This window comes from Misgurnus anguillicaudatus, chromosome 18 (genome assembly GCF_027580225.2).
Source record: "Misgurnus anguillicaudatus chromosome 18, ASM2758022v2, whole genome shotgun sequence".
NCBI lineage: Eukaryota > Metazoa > Chordata > Actinopteri > Cypriniformes > Cobitidae > Misgurnus > Misgurnus anguillicaudatus.
The window spans coordinates 35,289,430-35,314,387 of record NC_073354.2 but is presented as its reverse complement, the minus strand read 5'-3'; the positions used below and the strand labels follow the sequence as shown (position 1 = coordinate 35,314,387).

At 39.4% G+C, this 24,958-nt stretch overlaps 4 protein-coding genes across 4 annotated transcripts; all 4 read left to right on the top strand.

Annotated features, from left to right (window-relative positions):
* The first annotated feature begins 4,775 nt into the window (after positions 1–4,775).
* LOC129429962 (trace amine-associated receptor 4-like) lies at positions 4,776–5,795 on the top strand. Its single transcript, XM_055186966.2, has one exon. The coding sequence runs from the start codon at positions 4,776–4,778 to the stop codon at positions 5,793–5,795; it is 1,020 nt and encodes a 339-aa protein (XP_055042941.2).
* Positions 5,796–8,152: 2,357 nt separating this feature from the next.
* On the top strand, positions 8,153–9,256 carry LOC129429967 (trace amine-associated receptor 4-like). Its single transcript, XM_073855402.1, has one exon. The coding sequence runs from the start codon at positions 8,153–8,155 to the stop codon at positions 9,254–9,256; it is 1,104 nt and encodes a 367-aa protein (XP_073711503.1).
* Positions 9,257–13,724: 4,468 nt separating this feature from the next.
* Positions 13,725–14,744, top strand: LOC129429951 (trace amine-associated receptor 3-like). The gene has a single exon (XM_055186955.2). It carries the CDS (start codon positions 13,725–13,727, stop codon positions 14,742–14,744), a length of 1,020 nt encoding a protein of 339 aa, XP_055042930.2.
* A 9,194-nt stretch (positions 14,745–23,938) lies between these two features.
* LOC129429956 (trace amine-associated receptor 4-like) lies at positions 23,939–24,958 on the top strand. Its single transcript, XM_055186960.2, has one exon. The coding sequence runs from the start codon at positions 23,939–23,941 to the stop codon at positions 24,956–24,958; it is 1,020 nt and encodes a 339-aa protein (XP_055042935.2).

Here is a 24,958-nt window from a genome sequence, read left to right as displayed (position 1 = left end):
AAAAAAGGGGAAGAGAATGCAACGGACGTAATAGTATTGAAGTCCCCAGTTCGTCAAAAAATGACGCGAAAGGTATACCCTATGCGTCACAAATTGACGAATGGTCAAGTGTCGTCAAATATTTTATTTCGAAGTTTGAGGTTGTGACGAAATCGTGACACCCTTAGGGTCAAACCATAGCCTTACTAAAAGAGAGATTGAGAAAAATGAAGCATGCGAACTACAAACAATAAATATTTTGTTATTCTTTTTACATTCATTTACAAATAAATACATCTATATAACATATACCGGACAGGGGTTATCTTAAGACAGCACTAGGCCTTAGTTTAATTAGGAAATATAAATAGTTTTTACAAACATGCCTTTCCAAAAACTTTACTGGCATGCATTTTGAGGCAAAACAAAGGGCACTGATGTATTTTAAGATATGTCAGTGCAGGTTGTTTTCAGTTTGGACAGCTCTTACATTTATTTTATTATATTACATAAATTATTTTGTAGATTATTTTGTTAATTTTATCAAGTAACTTTTAACTTTTACAGATGGCCTTTAATTTGTACAGTGCCACAAAAGACATGCAAACTATTCAATTCAATTTATTTATATAGCACTTTTCACAATTGTTAATTGTTTCAAAGCAGCTTTACATGAATAGGTGGAGGGGAAAACACATAATAATCGATAGATAATATAAGAAGTAGAATACAGCGGCTAAGAATAAACCGTACAGGCGATCGTAGTAATAATTTAACGTATAGACCGTTTCAGCAGTAATAACATAAACAAGCTGCACGTAGCTTCCGGTAAACTCCGCTAAGATGTGGGAGACTCGGGTTCGAATCCAGTGTGACACAGCATTGTGTCACTGAGCAAGACACTTAAAAAATTACTATCAGAATACAATCCATCACGTACAATGCGATCACAAAATTCTGGCCAACTAATTATCCCTGAATATCAAAAGTGTCTAGCTATCTTTTCTGGTGTGGTTGGAGACTTTTGTAGACTGACATGAATATACGCATCGTTTTCTCTTCTCAACGAGCAGCGGTGCTGCTGCTGTGCCCCATCTCAAAGCACTGGCGACAGGGCGATGGCAAGTACAACAAGCTCAAAGGTAGCGGTCGCAAACACAAAGTATAAAGCACTACTTTTCCATTGTTGAGGTGAAAGGCAAGAATGTTTGTGTAATGTGCAACTTATGTCCATGAAGAAAAAGTCTCTCCATGTCTGTGGCAAGTAATTCTGATCTAATAAAGCACCTCACATCACGCCACATGCTGCCACAAAATTAGTAATTTCTCTTTAGTATCCATTTTAGTCATTTAACATATTTAATTTTGTAAGGGGCATTCAAGTTATTTGAAATATTAGAATTTTTTTAAGTAACGCAGTAATAACTTTTCCTGGTAATTAATTACTTTTATAATAATGTAACGCAGTTACTAACTCAGTTACTATTTGTGAGAAGTAATTACTTCTTTAAAGTAACGTTCTCAACACTGATAATCACTTGGTAGTTCAAATGTGTTTTTTAGAAACTATTAAGTTTAGTTTTCTGTTAAAAAAACAAGGGTAAATGTACAAAAATTGGCATATAAAGGGTTAAAATTTCCACAAATGTAATTAATATTTAATGTGTATGTTTCAGGCAGAAGTAGTTCTAAAAGGTTGAATCGTTTAAAATGAAAAAAAAGATGTATGATATTTTTGGAGCAGTTTTTGGGAAGGTGACATTTTTTGTCCTTAGGAACACTTACGTAAGTTTTTTTAAGGATCTCTTGAGGGTTGAGATACATGGGGGCTAGGCCATTTAAGGCTTTGTAGATGATTAGTAATATTTTAAATTGTATGCGATATTTAACTTGTAGCCAGTGTAAAGATGCCAAAATTGGTCATACTTTTAAATCGAGTAAGCACTCTTGCAGCAGCGTTTTGAACTATCTGAAGCTTGTTTCCTGATAATGTCTCCTAGAGGTAACGTATATAACAAGAATAGGATAGGACCTAAAACTGAACCCTGTGGTATGCCGTATTTAACCAGGGAGTGATATGACATTTTTCTCATTTACATAAACAAAGTGGTAGCGATTGGACATTTGTGTGCTTTCACCTCACAAAATTTTTACCCTACCCGCCTTACTACCATAATTTACAACTATATTTAGATAGGCCTACAAATCACAAACGCTGTAGCGCCAATATATAATACAGGGGTCTCCAACACGTCGCTCGCAAGCTACTGGTAGCTTGTGTCTTAATTGCAGGTAGCTCGCTCGTGGATTTATTTATTTATTTTCTGTGGTTATGGCGCATTTGGATGTCTGGTTAGTGTTACTAGCGCCTGTGGTAGTAAAAACTGGGTGTGTGTTTGCCGTCGCATTGAGCTGTGTAGACCGGCGTATGACATCAGTAATTTAACATATGATTTGACAAACAGATAAGTCCGCAAACCTGTGCCGTGGCAAACGGACGATCCACACAACACTGTGAAGCCGCACCACGGCAACAGGCCAATCTGCGCAACGCTATGAAGCCGAACACACCTCGAGTCGAGGCACTATTGTTAAAAAGGATACCATGATTTTCGGATTCACTTTTTGTAAAACGAAAATACAGTTGTCGTCACAAGTTCAATGGGTTATCATACAGGTGAGAGGACTACATGACACAGCTAATGTTAATCGCTAAAATGAAAGCAAAAGACTTAAAGTTGCTTAATGTTATGAAGCTTGTGCTTTGACTGGACATGTTATATAAATAAATAAATAAATAAATAAATAAATATATATATATATATATATATATATATATATATATATATATATATATATATATCACAAAGTGTTATATATTTTGATCAGCTGATTACTTACAATATCTCTAATGTTTTCAATTACTTGTAAATTGTGAGAAAATGTGATTCTAAACAGTGACACGGGGCAGTGCAGTCGCCTTTCAATTATGTTAATATCCATATTACCCATTGTTACCTTTTACTGACATGTAATATGTATGACTAACAATTTAGTTTTGAACATTACATGAAACCTTACATAATTAAATAAAACGCAACATTTATAAAAGTTTATTATTTTTTATTCCGTTAACATGATTTCTCATTCCCATCTGATTGATGGCCAAATCTAGTTTTAAAGACAACAAATCTAGTTTCTTGTGTCTTTTTTGAAAACACCCATTAAACATTCTGAAAAGGGATACAAAACAATCTCAACATGTTTAGGCATCCATCAGTCTACAGTTAGACAAATTGTCTATAAATGAAAACAGTTTAATACTGTAGTTACTCTTCCTATAAGTGGGCGCAAAGCCAAGATGACTCCTAAGGAACAATGCAGAATGCTCAATGAAGTAAAGAAAAACCCACGAGTAACAGCTGAAGGCTTGAAGACATCACTGGAACTGGCACACATCTCTGTTCACGAGTCTACCATACGTAAGTCTTTAAACAGGCACGGTGTCTATGGCGGAACATCACGGAGGAAGCCGCTGCTCCTCAAAAAACATTGCTGTAAGCCTGAAGTTTGCAAAAGAGCATCTTGGCAAACCCAATGCTATAATATTTTATGGACTGATGAAACAAAAATTTAATTGTTTGGAAGGAATACTACGGCACAAAAAGGGCACAGCTTACCAACACCAAAACATCATCCCAACAGCAAATTATGGTCAAGGGAACATCATTATTTGAGCATGCTTTGCTGCATCAGGGCCTGGACTACTTGCCATCACCTAGGGGAAAATTAATTCCCAAGTTTAACAAAATATCCTACTGGATAATTTCAGGATGACGTGCGCCAGTTGAGGCTCAGTAGAAGTTGGTAGATGCAGCAGGACAATGACCTTAAGCATAGAAGTAAATCCACCACAGGCTGGCTTAAGAAAAAGGATTTTTTGGAGTGGCCTAGTCAAACCCCAGACCATAACCTCAGAGAAATGACCCCAAGAGAGCGGTTCACACAAGACATGCTACACATGTGTCTGAGTTGAAGCGGTTTTGTAAAGGGGAATGGACAAAAATTCCTTCTGAACGATGCTTGGGCCTAATTCACAACTACTGAAAGCACTTGCTTGAAGTAATTGCTGCCAAAGGAGGTTCAACAAGCCAAATACATCCAAGGGTTTGCTTACATTTTTGTCCAGCACTGTGAATGTTTAATGTGTGTTTTAAACAAAGACACAAGAAACTCGAATCATGCACATTGTATTTGTCTATTGTTGTGACCTAGATGAGGATCACATCACATTTATGGCAAATCACAGCAGAAAACCAGTTTATTCCTAGGGGTTCACATACTTTTGCTTGCTAGTGTATTAACCTACATTATAAACATTAATCCTGTTAACATGAATTAATGGGGGAGCAAGAATAATGTCAGACTTTCACAAACACATTTTTGAATAATACAAAATATCATCTGTTATCACTATTAGCAAAAACACAAATATGATCTACATCAAATTATTCTAATCTCATGAGTCACAATGTTTGTGTATCAGTTAGTTACGTAGCTGGGGAGGGCTTGAGACCTGACCTGGACTGTATATATGAACACATCTGAGCTATATCACATTCATTTTGTGGAAGTTGGATTGAATGGGCATGTACTGCATTTATGTTCATGTTTCTTTAGATATTTGCTTTTTCCATGTTGTAATTTCTAAAATGATTTTATTTAAACTTTGGGTTATAATTGTCTACCTTTTAACAATAACAAAGGAAGTTCTTTCAGATTTTCAGGCAGGCGTGATGTCTTTCAATGAGACTGAAGATATTCTCCTGTGTTATCCTTTACATCCAGACTCTTGTCCTAGAGCTCATCGTCTTACTGTTGTTAAAGTGGCGATGTATGCTTGTATTTCACTCATGATCCTCATGACAGTTTTTGGGAATCCGCTGATCATCATCTCCATCTCTCACTTCAAACAGCTTCAGTCTCCAACTCATCTGCTCGTTCAGTCATTGGCTGTGTGTGACTTTCTGCTGGGTTTTTTGGTGATGCCCTACAGTATGATGCGATCTGTCGAGGGCTGCTGGTTTTTGGGAGACGTTATTTGTAAAGTTCATTCTAGCATGGACATGATGCTCTGTACTTCTTCTTTGTTACATCTTAGTTTAATATCTATTGATAGATACTGGGCCATCTGTGACCCTCTGAGGTACAAAATGAGGATCACAAACAACACTGTGGCTGTATTTATCACCCTTACATGGATCTTTTCATTTGTGTACAACTTTTCTGTTGTATTTTCAGGAGTGACTGCTGTTGGTTTGGAAGCCTATATATTACAAATGTCTTGTTTTGGTGGCTGTGTTGTGTTTATTAACAAAGAATGGGGACTAATTAGCTTTATTTTGGCATTTATTATTCCAGGAGCTATAATGAGCTCTTTGTATATCATCATATTTGCTGTTGTGAGAAAACATGCAAAGGTTTTGTCAAAGAAAGTGTCTGTGACCACCACAGGTGTTAACAGTCAAAGCTCTGCACACAGAGAAAGAAAAGCAGCTAAAACTCTGGCTCTTGTTATGGGCGTTTTCTTTCTCTGTTGGCTGCCTTTTTCTATTGCCACTGCTGTTTACCCTTACTTTAATTTTGTGACCACAGCTGATGTTTTTGAGGCTTTAGTTTGGCTTGCATATTTTAACTCAACTTTTAATCCTTTGATCTATGGATTTTTCTATCCTCGCTTTCAGAAGGCCTTTAAGACTCTCATATTCACTTTTATCTGCGGAATCAATCATTCAGATACTCTGACATTTGAATGAACACATTCTGAAGATAAATAATAACCAGTGACTGAAAAAATAAACGAGGATTTAAACAACTAATGAACAAAAAGCGTCTTACATTTTTAGATCTGAGATGTTAATGGCAAATGTTTTTAATTTGTCTTTTAAAATATTGACCTGTCTGTATATTTTGCGATATGAGAGGAAGTATTGAGAGGAAATAACAACTGTTTAATCATACATTAATCAATCCAGTAATTTGTTAATTCCCTGACATTTCTGTTTCATGCCTGTTTTCACATTTGTCAATGTGGAGTTAACCCCATTCATGTGGACGCTGTCTCATTCCTCACACAAAGACAGTCTTCAGAAATAAACACATTTCTGCAATCATCAGTCATTTCTTCCATATATGCATTGATATTACATTAAATAAGAAATAAATGTATCCTTTTTTTGTGTATATGAACATAGTACTTCTTATATCATTTTATATAATTTTCCTTTAATTGTCCTCAAAATATGAGTTTTATTAGTTCATTTATTATCTTTTATTACATCGTTAATCTCAGGGTCAAACCATAACCTTACTAAAAGAGAGATTGACAAAAATGAAGCTTGTGAACTACAAACAATATTTTTTATTCTTATTAAATTTATTTACAAATAATTACATAATAAATTATTTTGTAGAGCAGATTATTTTTATAAATTAACTTATTTTACACATGACCTGAAATGGTACAGTGCCACAAAAGACATGCAACCTATAGCCAACACAAGCTAACCTTGAATGAAAAAAAAAAATTTCTTAATGTAGGCACCATGAAAATTACTATGATGGTTTTTCCACAGTATATTGCATGTCTTTGTAAGGATTTTATATGTATTGTCTTTTTCACCATTATTAACGGTGTTTAATCATTTAAGACCACCTTATGTTTTTCGATGAAGAATCTCTCGAATTACAAACTTTGATAATTCCTTTAATTAAAGTGTTTAATGGTAACAGACATTTGTGTGCTTTCACTTTACCAACATTTTACCTTACCTTATTATTACTTTAATTTACAACTATATTTAGATAGGCCTACAAATCACAAATGCTGTAGCATCATAATAGATGTTTATTCATGTTTATCTGTCACAGTTTAGCTCTAGTTTCCCTTTTCATTTAGTTTATGATGTTTATTAGTTGATTATTTTGCTAATTAATGCCTCTTCTGTTTTCTTTTGTAACTCATTGTAATAGCTAATGCAGACATTCAGGTGCGGGTCAGACATTCAGTACGGGTCTGACTCTGGCACGATAACATGCTCAGTCACATGTCGCTGTAGGCTAAGGCTCTCCATCTGCGGTGGGCTTTGGCTCATGCTCTGTGGTGTGAGGTGATGGCTGACTGGGTTCTGGGTCGGGAGTGGGGCTGGCAACGTACTCAATGGTGAACGCAAAATTAACCTACATTATTAACATCAATCTTATTAAAACCAGCAGCCATGTCATCCTGTAGCCCAAGACAGCTTGCCCACTGAAGCTAAGCAGGGCTGAGCCTGGTCAGTACTTGGATGGGAGACCACCTGGGAAAACAAGGTTGCTGCTGGTAGAGGTGTTAGTGAGACCAGCAGGAGGTGTTTACCCTGTGGTCTGTGTAGGTCCTAACACCCCAGTATAGTGACGGGGACACTATACTGTCAAAAAGCATCGTCCTTCGGATGAGACGTTAAACCGAGGTCCTGACTCTCTGTGGTCATTAAAAATCCCAGGATGTCTTTCGAAAAGAGTAGGGGTGTACCCTGGCATCCTGGCCAAACTTGCCTGTTGGCCTACTAATCATCCCCCCATACTAATTGGCTATATCACTCTGTCTCCTCTCCACTAATAAGCTGGTGTGTGGTGGGTGTTCTGGTGCAATATGGCTGCCGTCGCATCATCCAGGTGGATGCTGCACATTGGTGGTGGTTGAGGAGATTCCCCCATTCATATGTGAAGCGCTTTGAGGTCTGCAGAAAAAGTGCTATATAACATTATTATTATTATTATTATTATTATTATTATTATTATTATAGCACATAGCAAGGGGGAGCCAGAAAAATATAAGACTTTCACAAAACCCATTTTGAAGGATACAAAATATTGTCTGTTATCGGTATCAGATCAAGTCACAGATAATATCAGATAACATCAAATTATTCTAATCTCATGAGTCACAATGTTTGTGTATCAGTTAGTTACGTATACAGCTGGGGAGGGGTTTAGACCTGACCTGATGTGTATAAATGAACACATCTCAGCTATTTGAAGTTTATTTGGGGAGTTGGATTGAATGGGCATGTACTGTATTTATGTTCATGTTTCTTTAGATATTTGCCTTAACCATGTTGTAATTTCTAAAATGATTCTGTTTAAACTTTGGGTAATAATTATCTACCTGTTAACAATAACAAAGGAAGTCCTGTCAGATTTTCGGCCAGACGCAATCTCTTTCAATGAGACTGAGAATATTCTCCTGTGTTATCCTTTACATCCAGACTCTTGTCCTAGAGCTCATCGTCTCACTGGAGTTAAAGTGGCAATGTACACTGTAATGTTACTCATGATCCTCATGACAGTTTTGGGGAATCTGTTGATCATCATCTCCATCTCTCACTTCAAACAGCTTCAGTCTCCAACTCATCTGATCGTTCAGTCATTGGCTGTGTGTGACTGTCTGCAGGGTTCACTGGTGATGCCCTACAGTATGGTGCGATCAGTCGAGGGCTGCTGGTTTTTGGGAGATGTTGTTTGTAAAGTTCATTCTAGCTTGGACACAACCTTCAGTATCTCTTCTTTAATACATCTTAGTTTAATATCTATTGATAGATACTGGGCCATCTGTGACCCTCTGAGGTACAAAATGAGGATCACAAACAACACTGTGACTGTATTAATAACCCTTACATGGATCTTTTCATTTGTGTACAGCTTTTCTGTTGTATTTTCAGGGGTGAATGCTGTTGGTCTGGAAGCTTTTATTTTACAGATGTCTTGTTTTGGTGGCTGTGTTCTGTTTTTTAACAAAGAATGGGGACTAACTTGTGTCATTTTAGTATTTATTATTCCAGGAACTATAATGAGCTCTCTGTATATGATCATATTCAATGTTGTGAAAAAACACGCAAAGGTTTTGTCAGTGAAAGTGTCTGTGACCAGCACAGGTGTTAACAGTCAAAGCTCTGCACACAGAGAAAGAAAAGCAGCTAAAACTCTGGCTCTTGTTATGGGTGTTTTCTTTATCTGCTGGCTTCCTTATTCTATTGCCACTGCTGTTGATCCTTTCCTTAATTTTGTGACCCCAGCTGATGTTTTTGAGGCTTTAGGTTGGTTTGCATATTTTAACTCTGCTTGTAATCCTTTGATCTATGGATTTTTTTATCCTTGCTTTCAGAAGGCCTTTAAGACTCTTATATTCACTTATTTCTGTGGATGCAACCGTTCACATACTCTGACATTTGAATGAATAAAGTTTCTGTAGATGAATAATAACTAATGACTGAATAAATAAACAGCAGACGTTAAACAGCACAACAAACAAAAAGTGCCAGACAGTTTTAGATCTGAGATGCATATGACACGTGTTGGTCTTTTAATATCCTGACCTCAATAATCTGTGTGTTTTGTGATACGAGACATTTAAGCCCAAGTTGACGTTTAATAAAGTATTCAGAGGAACTGAAAACTGTGTAATCATTCCATGAATAAAGTAATGATTCAATAATTGGGTAACTGTGCCCTTTAAGCCCACTTTCAACTGTGATGTAAAATTATAAAAAGAGAAAATCATATTTTATTCTGCTCATTATTTTAAGCAATCCAGTGATTTGTTCCTTTCCTGACATTTTGTTTCATGCATGTTGTCATTTGTCAATGTTGAGTTAGACCCATTCATGTAGATGCTGTCTCAGTTCCCTTTCAGTGGGTCACTACGACGTCACGTCGTGACCGACGAATTGGGAACTCGCTTAGAGGGACCAATCTGCTTTGATAACTACTAAAACGCGAATGAACTTGGCATTGAGATATTTGCATAATGCTGGCGCCGCCCTGCCAGGTGCGTATATAAGCAGCAGGTGCAAATATGGAAATTAGCTTTTTCGCTTCGAAAGCCGGCATTATCTGCTACTGAGAAGCTACTTGCTCTTCTGGGAACGGTTGCTGAAGTTGGTTGACAAGCAGTACTAACACAGCGGACACTCGCAGTATTCCACTGCTCTGCATCTTTTTTGTTTTGAGTTTAGTGTGTGCGTTGCCTCTCCCTGTGCGCATCATCAGCTGAGCACCTAAAGAGTGATTATAGTAGTCTTTCACACATTAAATAAATACAAGCATTTGAGAAAAAAATGTGTGTGTAACAATGTATTGGATCCATGCATTTAAAGTGACAGTAGCTACACCCATTTTTAGAGTATAAACCTGAGGCTGTTTTTACTGTTAATCAAATCACAGACAAAGAAAATCATAATTCCCTTGTTTTGACTAAATAACTTTTGAAACTTTTATTAAGAATTAATCCAATATACACAGTAAAGACTATGCAATATTATCTGATTACTTTATTTAGTTTCTGTACTATACCTGAAAATTACAGACCAGCCTGAAATCATAAACATCACTGTTTATTTTAATTATATGTTCGTTCTTTTGTATTTATTTGTGCTATTGCTTATAATCAGATTTTTTTATTTCTGACCATTTACTTGTCTTTAACAATATTAAAAACTTATATGAGTTAGCAAACATTTATAAAGGTTACATGTGTCAAAACAATAACCAGGTATATTTTATTTTATATATGTCACAAGCCAGGGGCTGGCTGCTAGTGGTTAAAGCCACGCCCCTTCTAAACTTCCACCTCGAGGAGGTCCCCAAAACCAACCCAATGACCAGACAACAACGAGGACAGGTAAGTATAAAAAAAATATTCTTTATTTATTTAAATAGTTAAAATATACGGGGACTTGGGGAAAGGGGGAATTAAAACTAAAATCAGGCTCTGCCCTCCAGGGGGCCACGGCCGAATGAGTGACAGAGGGTGGGGGAATTGCGTCGGGGAACTGGCTCCCGCCTCTGGTTCCCTCTGCCCGTGGCGCGCTCCTCTTCCTTCCTGGAGGCAGAATAAATCACAATGAGTGTTGGTATGGACTTTTCCTGTCAGTGTACCTTTATACAGCGCACGGCGGTTCGCCGCCTATTTCCCACAGCTCCTTGCTCGTTGACTCACTCTCCTTCCTTATTCTCTCTCTCTCCACAGACTCCAGCTGGGACACGAGGACACAGTGAATCGATTTCAAGGTTTTCTCTCACCTCTGCGCTGGTTACAGCTTCTGGGTAGGTATGGCTCTCTTCACAGCTCAGTATCTCGGCACTCACGCTGACTCTCTCTCCACAGACGACTGCTGGGATACAGGGACACAGTGAATCGATTTCAAGGTTTTCTCTCACCTCCGCGCTGGTTACAGCTTCTGGGTAGGTATGGCTCTCTTCACAGCTCAATATCTCGGCACTCACGCTGGCTCTCTTTCTCTCCACAGACGACTGCTGGGATACAGGGACACAGTGAATCGATTTCAAGGTTTTCTCTCACCTCTGCGCTGCTTACCGCTTCTGAGTAGGTATGGCTCTCTTCACAGCTCAGTATCTCAACGTTCACGCTGGCTCTCTTTCTCTCCACACATTACTGCTGGGACACAGGGACACAGTGAATCGGTTCCAAGGTTTTCTCTCACCTCTGCGCTGTTTACAGCTTCTGAGTAGGTATGGCTCTCTTCACAGCTCAGTATCTCAACGTTCACGCTGGCTCTCTTTCTCTCCACAGACTACTGCTGGAACACAGGGACACAGTGAATCGGTTCCAAGGTTTTCTCTCACCTCTACGCTGGTTACAGCTTCTGAGTAGGTATGGCTCTCTTCACAGCTCAATATCTCAGTTTTCACGCTGGCTCTGCAATGTGTCGATTGGACAGTGGTTTGCAATGGGACGCCGGGGACCAAGACCCTCTCGGCGAACTCGTTGGTTGACAGAGGGGCGAGAACGTCACGCCGGCACACCGGGTCGAGCGCTGCCCTTTCCTCGAGACCCGTTGGTCGATCGAAAACTGGACCGGGGCGCCCTTTCGTCGAGACCTCGGGCCGGCGGATCTCTTTCGCCTCTACTCTGTGGTGATGAAAAAGACACAGGTAAGGTAACGATAGTAGATGTGATACTCACGCACACGGCCAAGCGCACAGTTCTTCACCGCCACTCTGTCTTACTGTTAGACTGAAACACACTACAGCATAATCGTACAGGTGTTCTCTAGCGCCGTTTTTCCTCTTCGTCGTCCCGGGACGAGTGACTGGATGCGGGGTTACGTCAGACAAGACACAGCACTCTCACTGCAATACACAGCATTACACAGCACCACTTCAAGTGAAAATTTCTACATCCAAAGACTCACCCACCACGTTCAGTGCACACAATAGACACCCGTCTTCTTCCACTTCGCTCTGGGCGAGAATAGGGAGATGGTAGACGGCCTAGTATTTGTTTGTTGTCGTCACTGTAGCTGCTTCCACACAAGAACCCTTCGGCTCACCCAACACGCTGGTACAGGGGTAGGGCCACTTACTCTCTCTTGAAAACACTCAAAACGATGTATAGGTCAAGTGCATACAAACGCCTACTTCAAGGGATTTGATTACTCACAATTTCTGTCTTCCTTCGTCCTAGGGTGACTTCACGCTGTAATAACTCCAAATGCATAAACAGGCGTTTTCCAGCCACCAACACCACTTTTCCACAGGTGTATACTCACAACAGTAAGTTTTCCTCTTCCTTCGTTTCTCTCATCCAACGTCAGTATCCGTCTAGTATTCCACCTATAAGGTCGTCGATATCCTTGTTAGTATAGATCTACGATCCAAATGAGAGAGAGAGAGCAATACAGCGATCCAAATAGCATATCCGGCGAGCCCAACTCGGCGCTACGATACACATCAACACACAGCGGATAACATCAGCGATTTCGGGGTGCTCCTTTTTAAAGATCCACGGCTTGCCTTCCTTTCGCCTCCTGTGGCTCTGTCCTCTTTCCGCTCGCTTCAGCGATCCCCGGATCAACAGAGCCTTCGGGCTCTTCAAAAGGTGCGTGTCTTTGTTTTGCCTTTGGCAAAGGAGCTCCCCCGTGTCAATTGCTTCTCGTGTACATCGCTCTCTTACTTGTGTTTCTGTAGAGCTTTTTATTTCATACGGCCTCCAATCACACTTCGCTGGCTTCATTCCTCTCACCTGCGGCTCGTCAAGCCCTGATTCTGTTGTCCTGGAAACCAGGAAGTGAGAAGGTCCGTCCTCGTATGTGGCCCGGTGGGGAAACCTTCCGGGCGGAACCAAAACTTCCCTAACTTTGGTTCCGCCCTTAAAAAGATCGTCACCTTGTGACATCAATATCTATGATAAACACCTAAACTTAGATTGTAGTATTAAATAATAGACATGTCCCTTAAATCTTTTGTATCTATTAAAAACATTAATATATTACCCTACATTATTAACATTAATCTTATTAACACATAGCAAGAGGGAGCCATAAAATTATAAGACTTTTTGAAGGATACAAAATATTGTCTGTTATCACTATCAGATCAAGTCACAGATAATATCAGATAACATCAAATTATTCTAATCTCATAAGTCACAATGTTTGTGTATCAGTTAGTTACGTATACAGCTGGGGAGGGGTTAAGACCTGACCTGATGTGTATAAATGAACACATCTCAGCTATATGACGTTCATTTTGGAGGATTTAGATTGAATGGGCATGTACTGTATTTATGTTCATGTTTCCTTAAAGTTGTAATTTCTAAAATGATTATTTTTAAACTTTGGGTTATAATTGTCTACCTGTTAACAATTACAAAGGAAGTCCTGTCAGATTTTCGTGCAGACGTGATGTCTTTCAATGAGACTGAGAATATTCTCCTGTGTTATCCTTTACATCCAGACTCTTGTCCTAGAGCTCATCGTGTCACTGGAGTTAAAGTGGCAATATATGCTATAATGTTACTCATAATCCTCATGACAGTTTTTGGGAATCTGTTGATCATCATCTCAATCTCTCACTTCAAACAGCTTCAGTCTCCAACTCATCTGATCGTTCAGTCATTGGCTGTATGTGACTGTCTGCTGGGTTTACTGGTGATGCCCTACAGTATGGTGCGATCTGTCGAGGGCTGCTGGTTTTTGGGAGATGTTTTTTGTAAAGTTCATTCTAGTTTGGACATGACCCTCTGTATCTCTTCTTTAATACATCTTAGTTTAATATCTATTGATAGATACTGGGCCATCTGTGACCCTCTGAGGTACAAAATGAGGGTCACAAACAACACTGTGACTGTGTTTATCACCTTTACATGGATCTTTTCATTTGTGTACAGTTTTTCTGTTGTGTTTTTAGGGGTATTTGCTGTTGGTCTGGAAACTTTTATATTACAGGTGTCTTGTTTTGGTGGCTGTGCTGTTTATTTTAACAAAGAATGGGGATTAACTTGTGTAATCTTGGTATTTATTATTCCAGGAAGTATTATGAGCTCTCTGTATATCATCATATTCAATGTTGTGAAAAAACATGCAAAGGTTTTGTCAGAGAAAGTGTCTGTGACCAGCACAGGTGTTAACAGTCAAAGCTCTGCACACAGAGAAAGAAAAGCAGCTAAAACTCTGGCTCTTGTTATGGGCGTTTACTTTATCTGCTGGCTGCCTTTTTCTATTGCTGTTACTGTCGATCCTTTCCTTAATTTTGTGACCCCAGTTGATGTTTTTGAGGCTTTAGTTTGGTTTGCATATTTTAACTCAACTTGTAATCCTTTGATCTATGGATTTTTCTATCCTCGCTTTCAGAAGGCCTTTAAGACTCTCATATTCACTTATATCTGTGGATTCAATCATTCTGATACTTTGACATTTGAATGAATACAATTTCTGAAGATAAATAATAACCAATGACTGAATAAATAAACAAGAGGATTTAAACAACACATCAAGCAAAATATGCCAGACAGTTTTAGATCTAAGATATATAGCAAATGTTTTTAACTTGTATTTTAATGTCTGACATCTATAATCTGTGTGTTTTGTGATTTGAGATATTTAACCCACATTTGTGTTTTTCAGTTACTTTAGAACATAATAATGGCAAAAGACTCATAACACGATATTCAGCACAAACTGGGCTACAATATTTTATGAGCAACATGTATGTACAATGTTTATGGGTAGGTTTTGAAAAAGCACAATTTTTAAGTCACTGATATAAGTCCACAAAACTCAATACCTAAACATAACCGCTAAAACAACTACATTACTAGCTATTGATTTTCAGTAAATTGGGAGTTTACTGAGGCAAAAGTCATAGTTAATAATGAATAAATGTTCCCCAAGCTAAAGTGTTACCATATTCTGTTCTATTGAAATATTTTGTTATAATTTCACAAGTATAGCTTATGAAAACCATGATTTTACTAAAGAAAAAGTGTATCCATGATTTTGGTTACAAATACTATAGTAATCATGGTACATTTAGTAAGAGATGTAGTGTATTGGGTTGTTATTGAACTCTGGTATAAGTACTGTTTGGCCATCGTAAAAATGAACACAGGGTTAGTGTTTGGTTGGCCAGCGAGAGTTTTTACTTTTGTGCAGTAAAATGCACAAAAGAAGAACTCCCCATTAATGTCTGGAATCTTATTTAGTTTTTTAATCATTATAGTACAAACACAACAAGAGATGAGTGTGGTCAACTTATTAAGAATCCAATTCCTGATGGAGTAATGGTGTCTGTAAATAAACATTATAGTCCTGGACCTGGCCTGTAGGCCCGTTCAGAACTGGTGTTGGGGAATTTCTTATCTGAACTGAGTTAGTGGGTCCCTGGACATGAAAAATCACAGAGGTGCTCGTCTGCCATGGTGCCACAAATTACGTAATGGTCAAGTCAAATATGGCCGCCGAAGGATGATGATGATAAAACTTCTTTGTTTCTGAATTTATATACACATATAATACCTGCATTTAGACTTCTTATTATATGTGGAATTCATTTTTGATATTGTTGTCACCATATTGGGTGATTTTTGAGATTAAAAGGTCATGGTCAAGGTAATTTTTCTAAGACATTGGACATAACTTGGCCATTACAAGGAGTAAAATACAGATGCAGTCTAATTCTACTAAAGCTGACATTTAACATTCATTGCTAATACTGTTTTTAACGTTAAGGATCATCTTGTCATTCAAATGTCAATATCAACATCATCTTTCAATAACTTGATTACGACTTTTATTGTGTTTTTTTCCACAATGATTTGTTTTAATTATAACAAGAGAAGAGAAGAAATGTTACAATTATAAACATCCCCTCTAAACTTTTATTTTAATTGGGTGTTAGTACAATGATATAAAATAAAACAATATGGTGCAAATAAAACTATGTAGCTATAAAAGTGATACAAATGACATTATACCAAATTAACTAAAATTGCACCATACAGTCTGATTTCTCTCAAAGTGTACTGTATGTGTGCATGCATCTTAGTGAGATGGGTTTTTATAAAAGGATGATTTTTTTCCATGGCAGAATATGGTGCATGAAACTCCATCAGCACGTCAGCCACATCGGCGATTGTCACACTTGTCTGCACACTTACATAATGTGAGCAGACTTGGTGGTAAGGGCTTCAGACATTTTGATGGCAGGAGTGTGCCAAAGTGCTCCTTCCATCCATGTTCCATTGGCTCTAGTCTTGCTTTGGGATCCTTGGCTGTTGCAAGCAAATGGCATGCCATATGATCAATAAAAGCCCCTTGTTGGATGTGGCTTCAGATCCCACTACTTGTGGGAGGGAGAGCATCAATTCCAGCACTTCTTCTGGTGCTGTTGTAGTTGACCTGGCCCCAGCCCAGACACGTACCAAGTACTTCTAAGCCAATGCTGCATCTTGATCTGTCAAGGTGTCTGCCTCTCCACAGATGTATTGGACTGGGCCACAAGTATTGGACTGGGTCAGAAGCCATAGCAGCATGTTTAGTCCCCAACTTGACAGTGACCCTCCAAGACAAGAGACTGCATGATAGAGTGAAAGCATTCGCCACCTCTCACCAGTGCCATACTGCTGCCATATCTCCAACATCCTGAGCTCTTGGAAGTATGGGCTGTGGTGGAGAAGCAATGCAAAGGTGTCTGTGTCATTAGAGACTATGACAACTCTCTTGCACTGCTTCACACAAACAGCCCACTCAACATGCACCAGCAACCTGGCATCAGCCCCCTCAATCCAGCACAGATCCAGCCAGGGCGATCCTGGACAACCCAATGGCCTGTAGAGAAGCGCAGATAGAGCGCCGGCTCTTCAGAATAGGAAAACAACCTTTGGCCATACCCTTTTAAGGTCAAAATCACCAAATATGATCACATCAATGGCAGAAATGAATTCTACATACTATAATTAGTCAAAGTAGAGGTATTACATGCGTATAAACATTCAGAAACAAAGAAGTTGGATTTTCATTTTCATCCGATGGTGGCCATATTTGACTTGACCATTATGTAATTCGTGGCACTATGGTGGATGAGCACTTCTGTGATTTTTCATGTCTAGGGACCCACTAACTCCGTTCAAGTGAAAAAGTCCCCCAACACCAAATTGCAAACGGGTCTACAGGCCAGGTCCAGGACTATAATGTTTGTTTACAGACACCATTACTCCATCCGTGTTTATTGTGAAAACAGCACAAAGGAATGCCCGGACAAGCCTGTGGATGAATAAACTTGCTGTGCAGAGATAGATGCAAGTAAATAAGAATTTAGATGTGCTGTTTGCAATCGCGTCTTTTATGAGAATACCAAAAGGTCAAATTTCATGCCTCGTTTGTATGTGTTTGTGTGTGCCCGTTGTGTGTACTGTTTGACGGAAGGACTAGGACATTACACACATCTGGAGATAACTTTTAGTGACACACATATGCAAGTAAATAAGGATTTAGATGTCATGTTTGGGGCACTCGGATAAAACAACTCACTGGATCAGAGATTGTGTGTCCATTGACTGCAGAAGGCGAGAGCAATGCAAATGGACCGTCTCTGCTCGTTCACTTCCAGGGGCACGGGGCCCTGTATTCAGAGGAACTGACAACTGTTTAATCATACATGAATAAAGTCATGATTCAATAATAGGGTAAGTGTACCCTTTAAACCCACTGTTAACTTTAATTAAACTTGAATTAACTTCTAATTAGATGGTGAACAGGTGATGACAATGATGAATGATGGGGTGCAAAGGATTATAGAAAGTGGAGTTTGGAAAGTGAGGGCAGATGACAGGGAAATCATGACAGTTCTTCCCCCCTTCCTAGAAAGCCGTGTCCTCACGCCGCAGAGGGAGATGAAGCACTGGGGGAGGATGTACGACTGGGAGGAGGAAGACCAGAGGAGTCAAGGGTGGGGCCTCGAGAAGAGAGAGTGGCCCAGATTACAGCCAGCATGATGTACCATGGCAAAGTTGACGGTGGGAGGATCCATGGTGGAGATGAAAAGGACGACGACAGGGAGACGAACGACTGAGACAGAGCAGATTGGAGAGGGGCCCAATATGGAGACGAGCAGACGGAGAGCCGAGGTTCCAGATGGCCAAGGTGGAGCTGGGGGCTCAGTCCACTGAGGCAGAGACAGGGATTGCAGTGGAGCCGGAGTGACCAGGGCTCCAGACTGCGAGTAAATAGCTCGCATTTTGCAAGTATTTTTCCTGCCTATGCGACTATTTTTATTGCTGGTGTGACAGCGAAATTTAAATATAGTGGGGGAAATAAGTATTTGTGTAAGGAACACAAACACAGGATCCCAGAGAAGAGAAGTTTATTAACAATATGCAAGGATAAAGCCTCTCAGCCACCAAAAGTTTCTCAGCACGGTAGACCGGTCCCCTGAGCACCGCGTCACGGGAGCCACAGGGATAGGGGGGAAATTAAACTGCCGTGGAGATTTAACCAACGAACTGGACCACGGCCACCAACCCAAAAGGGATTCGCTAGACAGCTCAATAGCAGCAAACAGTCCGGAGCTGTGACAGAGTTAGTGAAAGTATCAGCAGGACAATCGCTGGACAGCGCGGAGATGGTTTCCAAAGCAGCAATGTCAAATCTGGCTGACATCGTATATCAATAACAAAGTTCAGTTCAGCGGTGACAGTAATCCAATGTAACAAAGTCAAACTCAGCTGTGTCACAGCAGTAGAGCAGGTGGACTGAGACTTGAGATATTCCAATAGCCAAACAGCGATGTAGATTCCTTAATACATAGGCAGGCAGATTGCTGAGCTGGGAAGACTGAAGGGGCAAGGACAGCTGGAAGTCTGCAAAAGCGAGACAGCAGATAACACAGACTAATATATATAATATATAACTGGAAATAGACAAGACGGGACAAGATCTGGCGATATCCATCAGAAGCACCACTAGTACATTCAATGACATACAATGACAAACAATGAGTACAAGTATGTATATAGAATATAGTATAGTAAAGTAACGGACCCGCCAACACTGAGGGGAAAGGAGAGAACTTATACAGGTACCGATTAGGAACAAACAAACTTTAGGTGATGATGACGTAGTGAGGAAATCACAGAGAGCAGGAACACCTGTGAGAGAGGCGCACGTGAATCTGAGAACCAACACCAAAACAACAAGGAAAAACAAAGCACTGACAAGACAAGATAAATCCATAAATATATATAAATACAAACACATATATATATTCATATATATTTATAAATACAGATCTGAGAACAATATCAGAAACAAGATCACAAAAGACACAAACACTAAAACAAAGACAAGAGGATCCATAAATATATATATATATATATATATATATAAACACATATATAAATCTATACATAAATACATATAAACATGAACAACAACAGAAGCAAAACCACAAAAGATACAAACACTAAAACAAAGACAAGAGGCTGCTAGGGAGCGTGGGGAAATGACGACTACACAATGACAAGAGAATACAAGGGAGCGGGGAAAAAGTCACAAGACACGCCAAAAACGTGGTCCAATCTTAAGACCATGCTTTCCCACACAAAACATAGTACTGTCAGAATCCTGCCACAATGAACTAGATATTAATATTAAACAAGATTCCGGCAGAATCCTGACAATTTGACACATCAGCATTTTTATCAGTAAGGGGATTTCTAAGTGGGCTATTGACCCAAAATTTCCACCAGATGTAGCCATCAAGCCAAATATTGAATTCATACAAAGAAATCAGAACATTTAAATATACAAGTTGAGTCATAATAAATAAAGTGAAATTACACAGGGAATAAGTCTCGAACACATGAAGAGAACAAGGTGCAAAATGGCATAGAAAGCCAGGAGATCACCTGAAATCTGTCAGTATTGAGGGAGAAACCCTGCCCCCTATCAATACTAATTGATATCAGCTGCTTTAGTCTTAATTGATGGCCTATAAAGGCTTCTCATTACCCATGAGGCACACAGGAAAGACTTCATTATGGGTAAAAGCAAAGAATTCTCTCAAGATCTTCGTAATCTTATTGTTGAAAAGTGGGAATTTTGATGGGAATGTTTCTGTGAGCACTGTGGTGGCCATAATCCGGAAATGGAAAGAGCAGCAAATTACCATAAACCGGCCACAATCAGGTGCTCCACGTAAGATCCCTGTCCGAGGAGTCCAAAGAATAATCAGGAGAGTTCTCCAAGAGCCAAGAACCACTCGGGCAGAACTTTAGGAAGACCTTACATCAGCAGGAACTGTTGTTTCTAAGAAAAATATATGCAATGCACTGAACTGCTATGGCATCCATGCACGCTCACCATGCGATACTCCATTGCTAAACAAAAAGCATGTTGAGGCTTGGTTAACACTCTGGGGTCGACTGCGGCGTGGGCGCCTCAATCTCTTTATTTTTCAATCACTCCGCAAAGAGACATAAATTACTCTGCTGATTTTTGACAAACAGATATGATTTATACATAATTTAAAACGTTAAAGTGTCTAGTTTTTTTCTGTCCACTCCCAATAAAAACAGAATGTTGTGCTTTTCGCAAACGTAAGAAAATAAACATGATGCGCATTTTGTTCTCTCTCCCTCAGTGAAGTCCTTTCAGAAACGCGTCAGAAAAATTAACTGTGACTTAACGAATACTTGTCATAGAAACAAAAGATAAATGTCTACATAATGCTTGGAATGTCTACTTTTAAATGATGTAAGTGAGATCAAAAACAGATATTGTCATTTGGTGTAAACTGTATGAGAAGGAGGAGAGGTACCGCCTTTCTCCTGTTACTTGTTTATCTGTAATGAGATGAGATCGCCCCCGTGTCAGTGAAGTTAATGAGCAAAGACATCCATATGCATAACTCGTGTCTCCTGCAGTCAATGGATACGCAATTCACAATCCAGTCTCTCCACTCCTTGTTGTTTTATCCGAGTGCACCAAACAGAGGAGCCCAACAGAGCCGGTGGGACAGAGCAACAAGGTGTAGTCAGAGAAGTGGAGTCCCAATCAAGGTGGAGCTGGAGGGATAAGGGCGTGTGGAGGACATAGTGGGATGAAAGGCCACTGTGGAGACAAGGGAGCTAGGAGCCAAGGTGGAGCTGATTGGTCCAGGAAGGTGGTGAGTGGTGATAATTAAAAAAATTCACATAAGTCTTGCTTGAAGGAATGTTCTCCCTGCTCAAGGCACATTAAGCGAACAACAGAGAGGTCAGAGTGTGTAGGGGACTTGGAAAAACAAACATGAAGACTTACACAGAAAAACAAAAACACTAACAACAGACACAACTTACTGTTTTATGGTCGGTTCTTCTGTAACATAGGTACCATCACACCCGTCGCTATGGGCGGGCCTTAGGGGGCCGGGCCCGCCCTCAAGGACGCTTGTGCCCCCCCCAAAAAATACTGTCATTTTAAATTATTAATGTTGGTAATTTTGTGTTGCATTAATGTTGTATTCTTTATAATTAAAACATTAAAAATATAAAAAACAATGGTGTGATTTTGTTTGATTGATGGGAATCTAGCTACACTGCAACAGCCTATCACGAGGCTACGTACGACACGTACGTGACGTAGCCTACGTCAGTGTAGCCGCTCAACAGTTACCGCACTTTTTTTTAAACTGGATGAGTTTTCGCTTAGCTATACTGCTTTAAGATGGATATTATCCGCAAATGGTTAAAAGCCCAACAACAAGTCTCCAAAAGACGCGCAGCAGTCAGACAGAAAGATACTCCGGTGGCCTTGGCTTGCAACCAATTTGGCGAGCTGCTCCATTGGTTTTACTTTGTTATCTGACGACGACACCAACGTAACCGCTAAAATGTACATTTATAATTGACTGACATGTTTGTCTCAACGAAAATTAACCTTCTGACAACCACACAATGTCGCAAGCGCTCTTGGCAAACAGATGAGAGGTTTGAAAAGGAGATTGACGCACACAGGCGAGAGAGTTCGGGTCTTCTCGGGTCCGTTCAGAAAAAACACATTCATTTTTAAATTACCCGAGACCCGATGCCGCTATTGTTGTACCCGTCCCGTGTCCGAGGCACATGTGAAACTTTTAGACCCGAACCCGATCGGGTCTCGGGTCGGACCTCGGGTTTTCGGATCTAAGTGGACCCGTGAAGACCTCTACCGTGGAGCCCAACCCCGGGCCTAACAGACTACTACATTCAGAAGATATGGACTTGTTCACTGCGGTGATTCAGCTTGCTTCTGAAAAGGACCTCACTCACAAGTTTAATTCCGAGTGGACACTTTATTAATGAGGAGCTTCTGCTCGGAGAAACGCCGCCTGCCGCTGTACTGACGGGCGAGGAAGGGAGAGACGACAGCGCTGCCTCCACAGTACCGTAGGTTCAAAGTCTGTGTGCGTGTGTGTGAATGTGTGTGTGTGTTTGTGTGCACGTGTCTCATGGCAATGCATATCCCTCTGTTGACTGCTTTAAAATGCAATGTTTGAGAGATGTCTCTGGTGTTACATGTAATATGTTGTATAGATTTATTGGTATTCATAAAATTGTTTCTATATGTAATGTGGTGTGTAGGCTATAGGCTATCTGGTCATATTGCTGATGGTTGTTTAACGTGATGATTACGTGCTGCGCGAATAGAGTATATATTATTATAAGTTTACGTACTGTAGGCTAATAATAAGTGTGCCCTCCCATGCATTTCATATGCCCCCCTTAAGACTGAGGTCTGGCGACGGGTCTGGGTACCATACATGGGAGACGAAGAGTATAGTGGTAGTTTTAATAATCTTTAGCATGTTAAACACAGGAACATGGAACACAGCCATGGTATACACAAACGTTACATAGATGAGAACCGACCTATGACAAAGACAATGGAGTGTATGTATACAAAGTCAGGATAATTGTGAGCAAAGGATTCTGGAAAGTGGAGTCTGAAAAGCAATGGCAGATGATGGGGGATTGTAAAATTAAGCCCGTGCCAGACTTTTGACTTACATAAAACACTTAATTATATATTATAAAATATATAAATCTTGAATTTTAACAAACTTTATTATTAATAAACCATGTCAATATCTATGATAAACACCTAAACTTAGATTTTAGTATTAAATAATAGACATTACCTTAAATCTTTTGTTTCTATTAAAAACATTCATACATTAACATACATTATTAACATTAATCTTATTAACACATAGCAAGGGGGAGCCAGGATAATATAAGACTTTCACAAACCCCATTTTGAAGGATACAAAATATTGTCTGTTATCGCTATCAGATGAAGTCACAGAAAATATCAGATAACATCAAATCTCATGAGTCACAATGTTTGTGTAGTTACGTATACAGCTGGGGAGGGGTTTAGACCTGACCTGATGTGTATAAATGAACACATCTGAGCTATATCAAGTTTATTTGGGGAGTTCGATTGAATTGGGCATGTACTGTATTTATGTTTATGTTTCTTTAGATATTTGCCTTTACCATGTTGTAATTTCTAAAATGATTCTGTTTAAACTTTGGATAATAATTGTTAACCTGTTAACAATTACAAAGGAAGTCCTGTCAGATGTTCAGACCAACGCGATGTCTTTAAATAATACTGAGAATATTCTTCTGTGTTATCCTTTACATCCAGACTCTTGTCCTAGAGCTCATCGTCTCACTGTTGTTAAAGTGACAATGTATGCTTTCATTTCACTCATGATCCTCATGACAGTTTTTGGGAATCTGCTGATCATCATCTCCATCTCTCACTTCAAACAGCTTCAGTCTCCAACTCATCTGATCGTTCAGTCGTTGGCTGTGTGTGACTGTCTGCTGGGTTCACTGGTGATGCCCTACAGTATGGTGCGAGCTGTCGAGGGCTGCTGGTTTTTGGGAGATGTTGTTTGTAAAATTCATTCTAGCTTGGACACAACTTTCAGTATCTCTTCTTTAATACATCTTAGTTTAATATCTATTGATAGATACTGGGCCATCTGTGACCCTCTGAAGTACAAAATGAGGGTCACAAACAACACTGTGACTGTATTTATCAGCCTTACATGGATCTTTTCATTTGTGTACAGCTTCTCTGTTGTTTTTTCAGGGATGAATGCTATTGGTCTGGAAGCTTTTATATTACAGATGTCTTGTTATGGTGGCTGTGTTCTGTTTTTTAACAAAGCATGGGGGCTAACTTGTGTCATTTTAGCATTTATTATTCCAGGAACTATAATGAGCTCTCTGTATATCATCATATTTAATGTTGTGAGAAAACATGCAAAGGTTTTGTCAGTGAAAGTGTCTGTGACCACCACAGGTGTTAACAGTCTTAGCTTGGCAGAGAGAGAAAGAAAAGCAGCTAAAACTCTGGCTCTTGTTATGGGTGTTTTCTTTCTCTGCTGGCTACCTTATGCTATTGTGATTGCTGTCGACCCTTTCCTTAATTTTGTAACCCCAGTTGATGTTTATGAGGTTTTAGTTTGGTTTGCATATTTTAATTCAACTTGTAATCCTTTGATCTATGGATTTTTCTATCCTCGCTTTCAGAAGGCCTTTAAGACTCTCATATTCACTTATATTTGTGGATTCAATCATTCACATACTCTGACATTTGAATGA

Excerpts from the sequence above, each read along its gene's own strand:
- LOC129429962 (XM_055186966.2), top strand. The coding sequence starts at position 4,776 with ATGTCTTTCAATGAGACTGAAGATATTCTCCTGTGTTATCCTTTACAT.
- LOC129429967 (XM_073855402.1), top strand. The coding sequence starts at position 8,153 with ATGATTCTGTTTAAACTTTGGGTAATAATTATCTACCTGTTAACAATA.
- LOC129429951 (XM_055186955.2), top strand. The coding sequence starts at position 13,725 with ATGTCTTTCAATGAGACTGAGAATATTCTCCTGTGTTATCCTTTACAT.
- LOC129429956 (XM_055186960.2), top strand. The coding sequence starts at position 23,939 with ATGTCTTTAAATAATACTGAGAATATTCTTCTGTGTTATCCTTTACAT.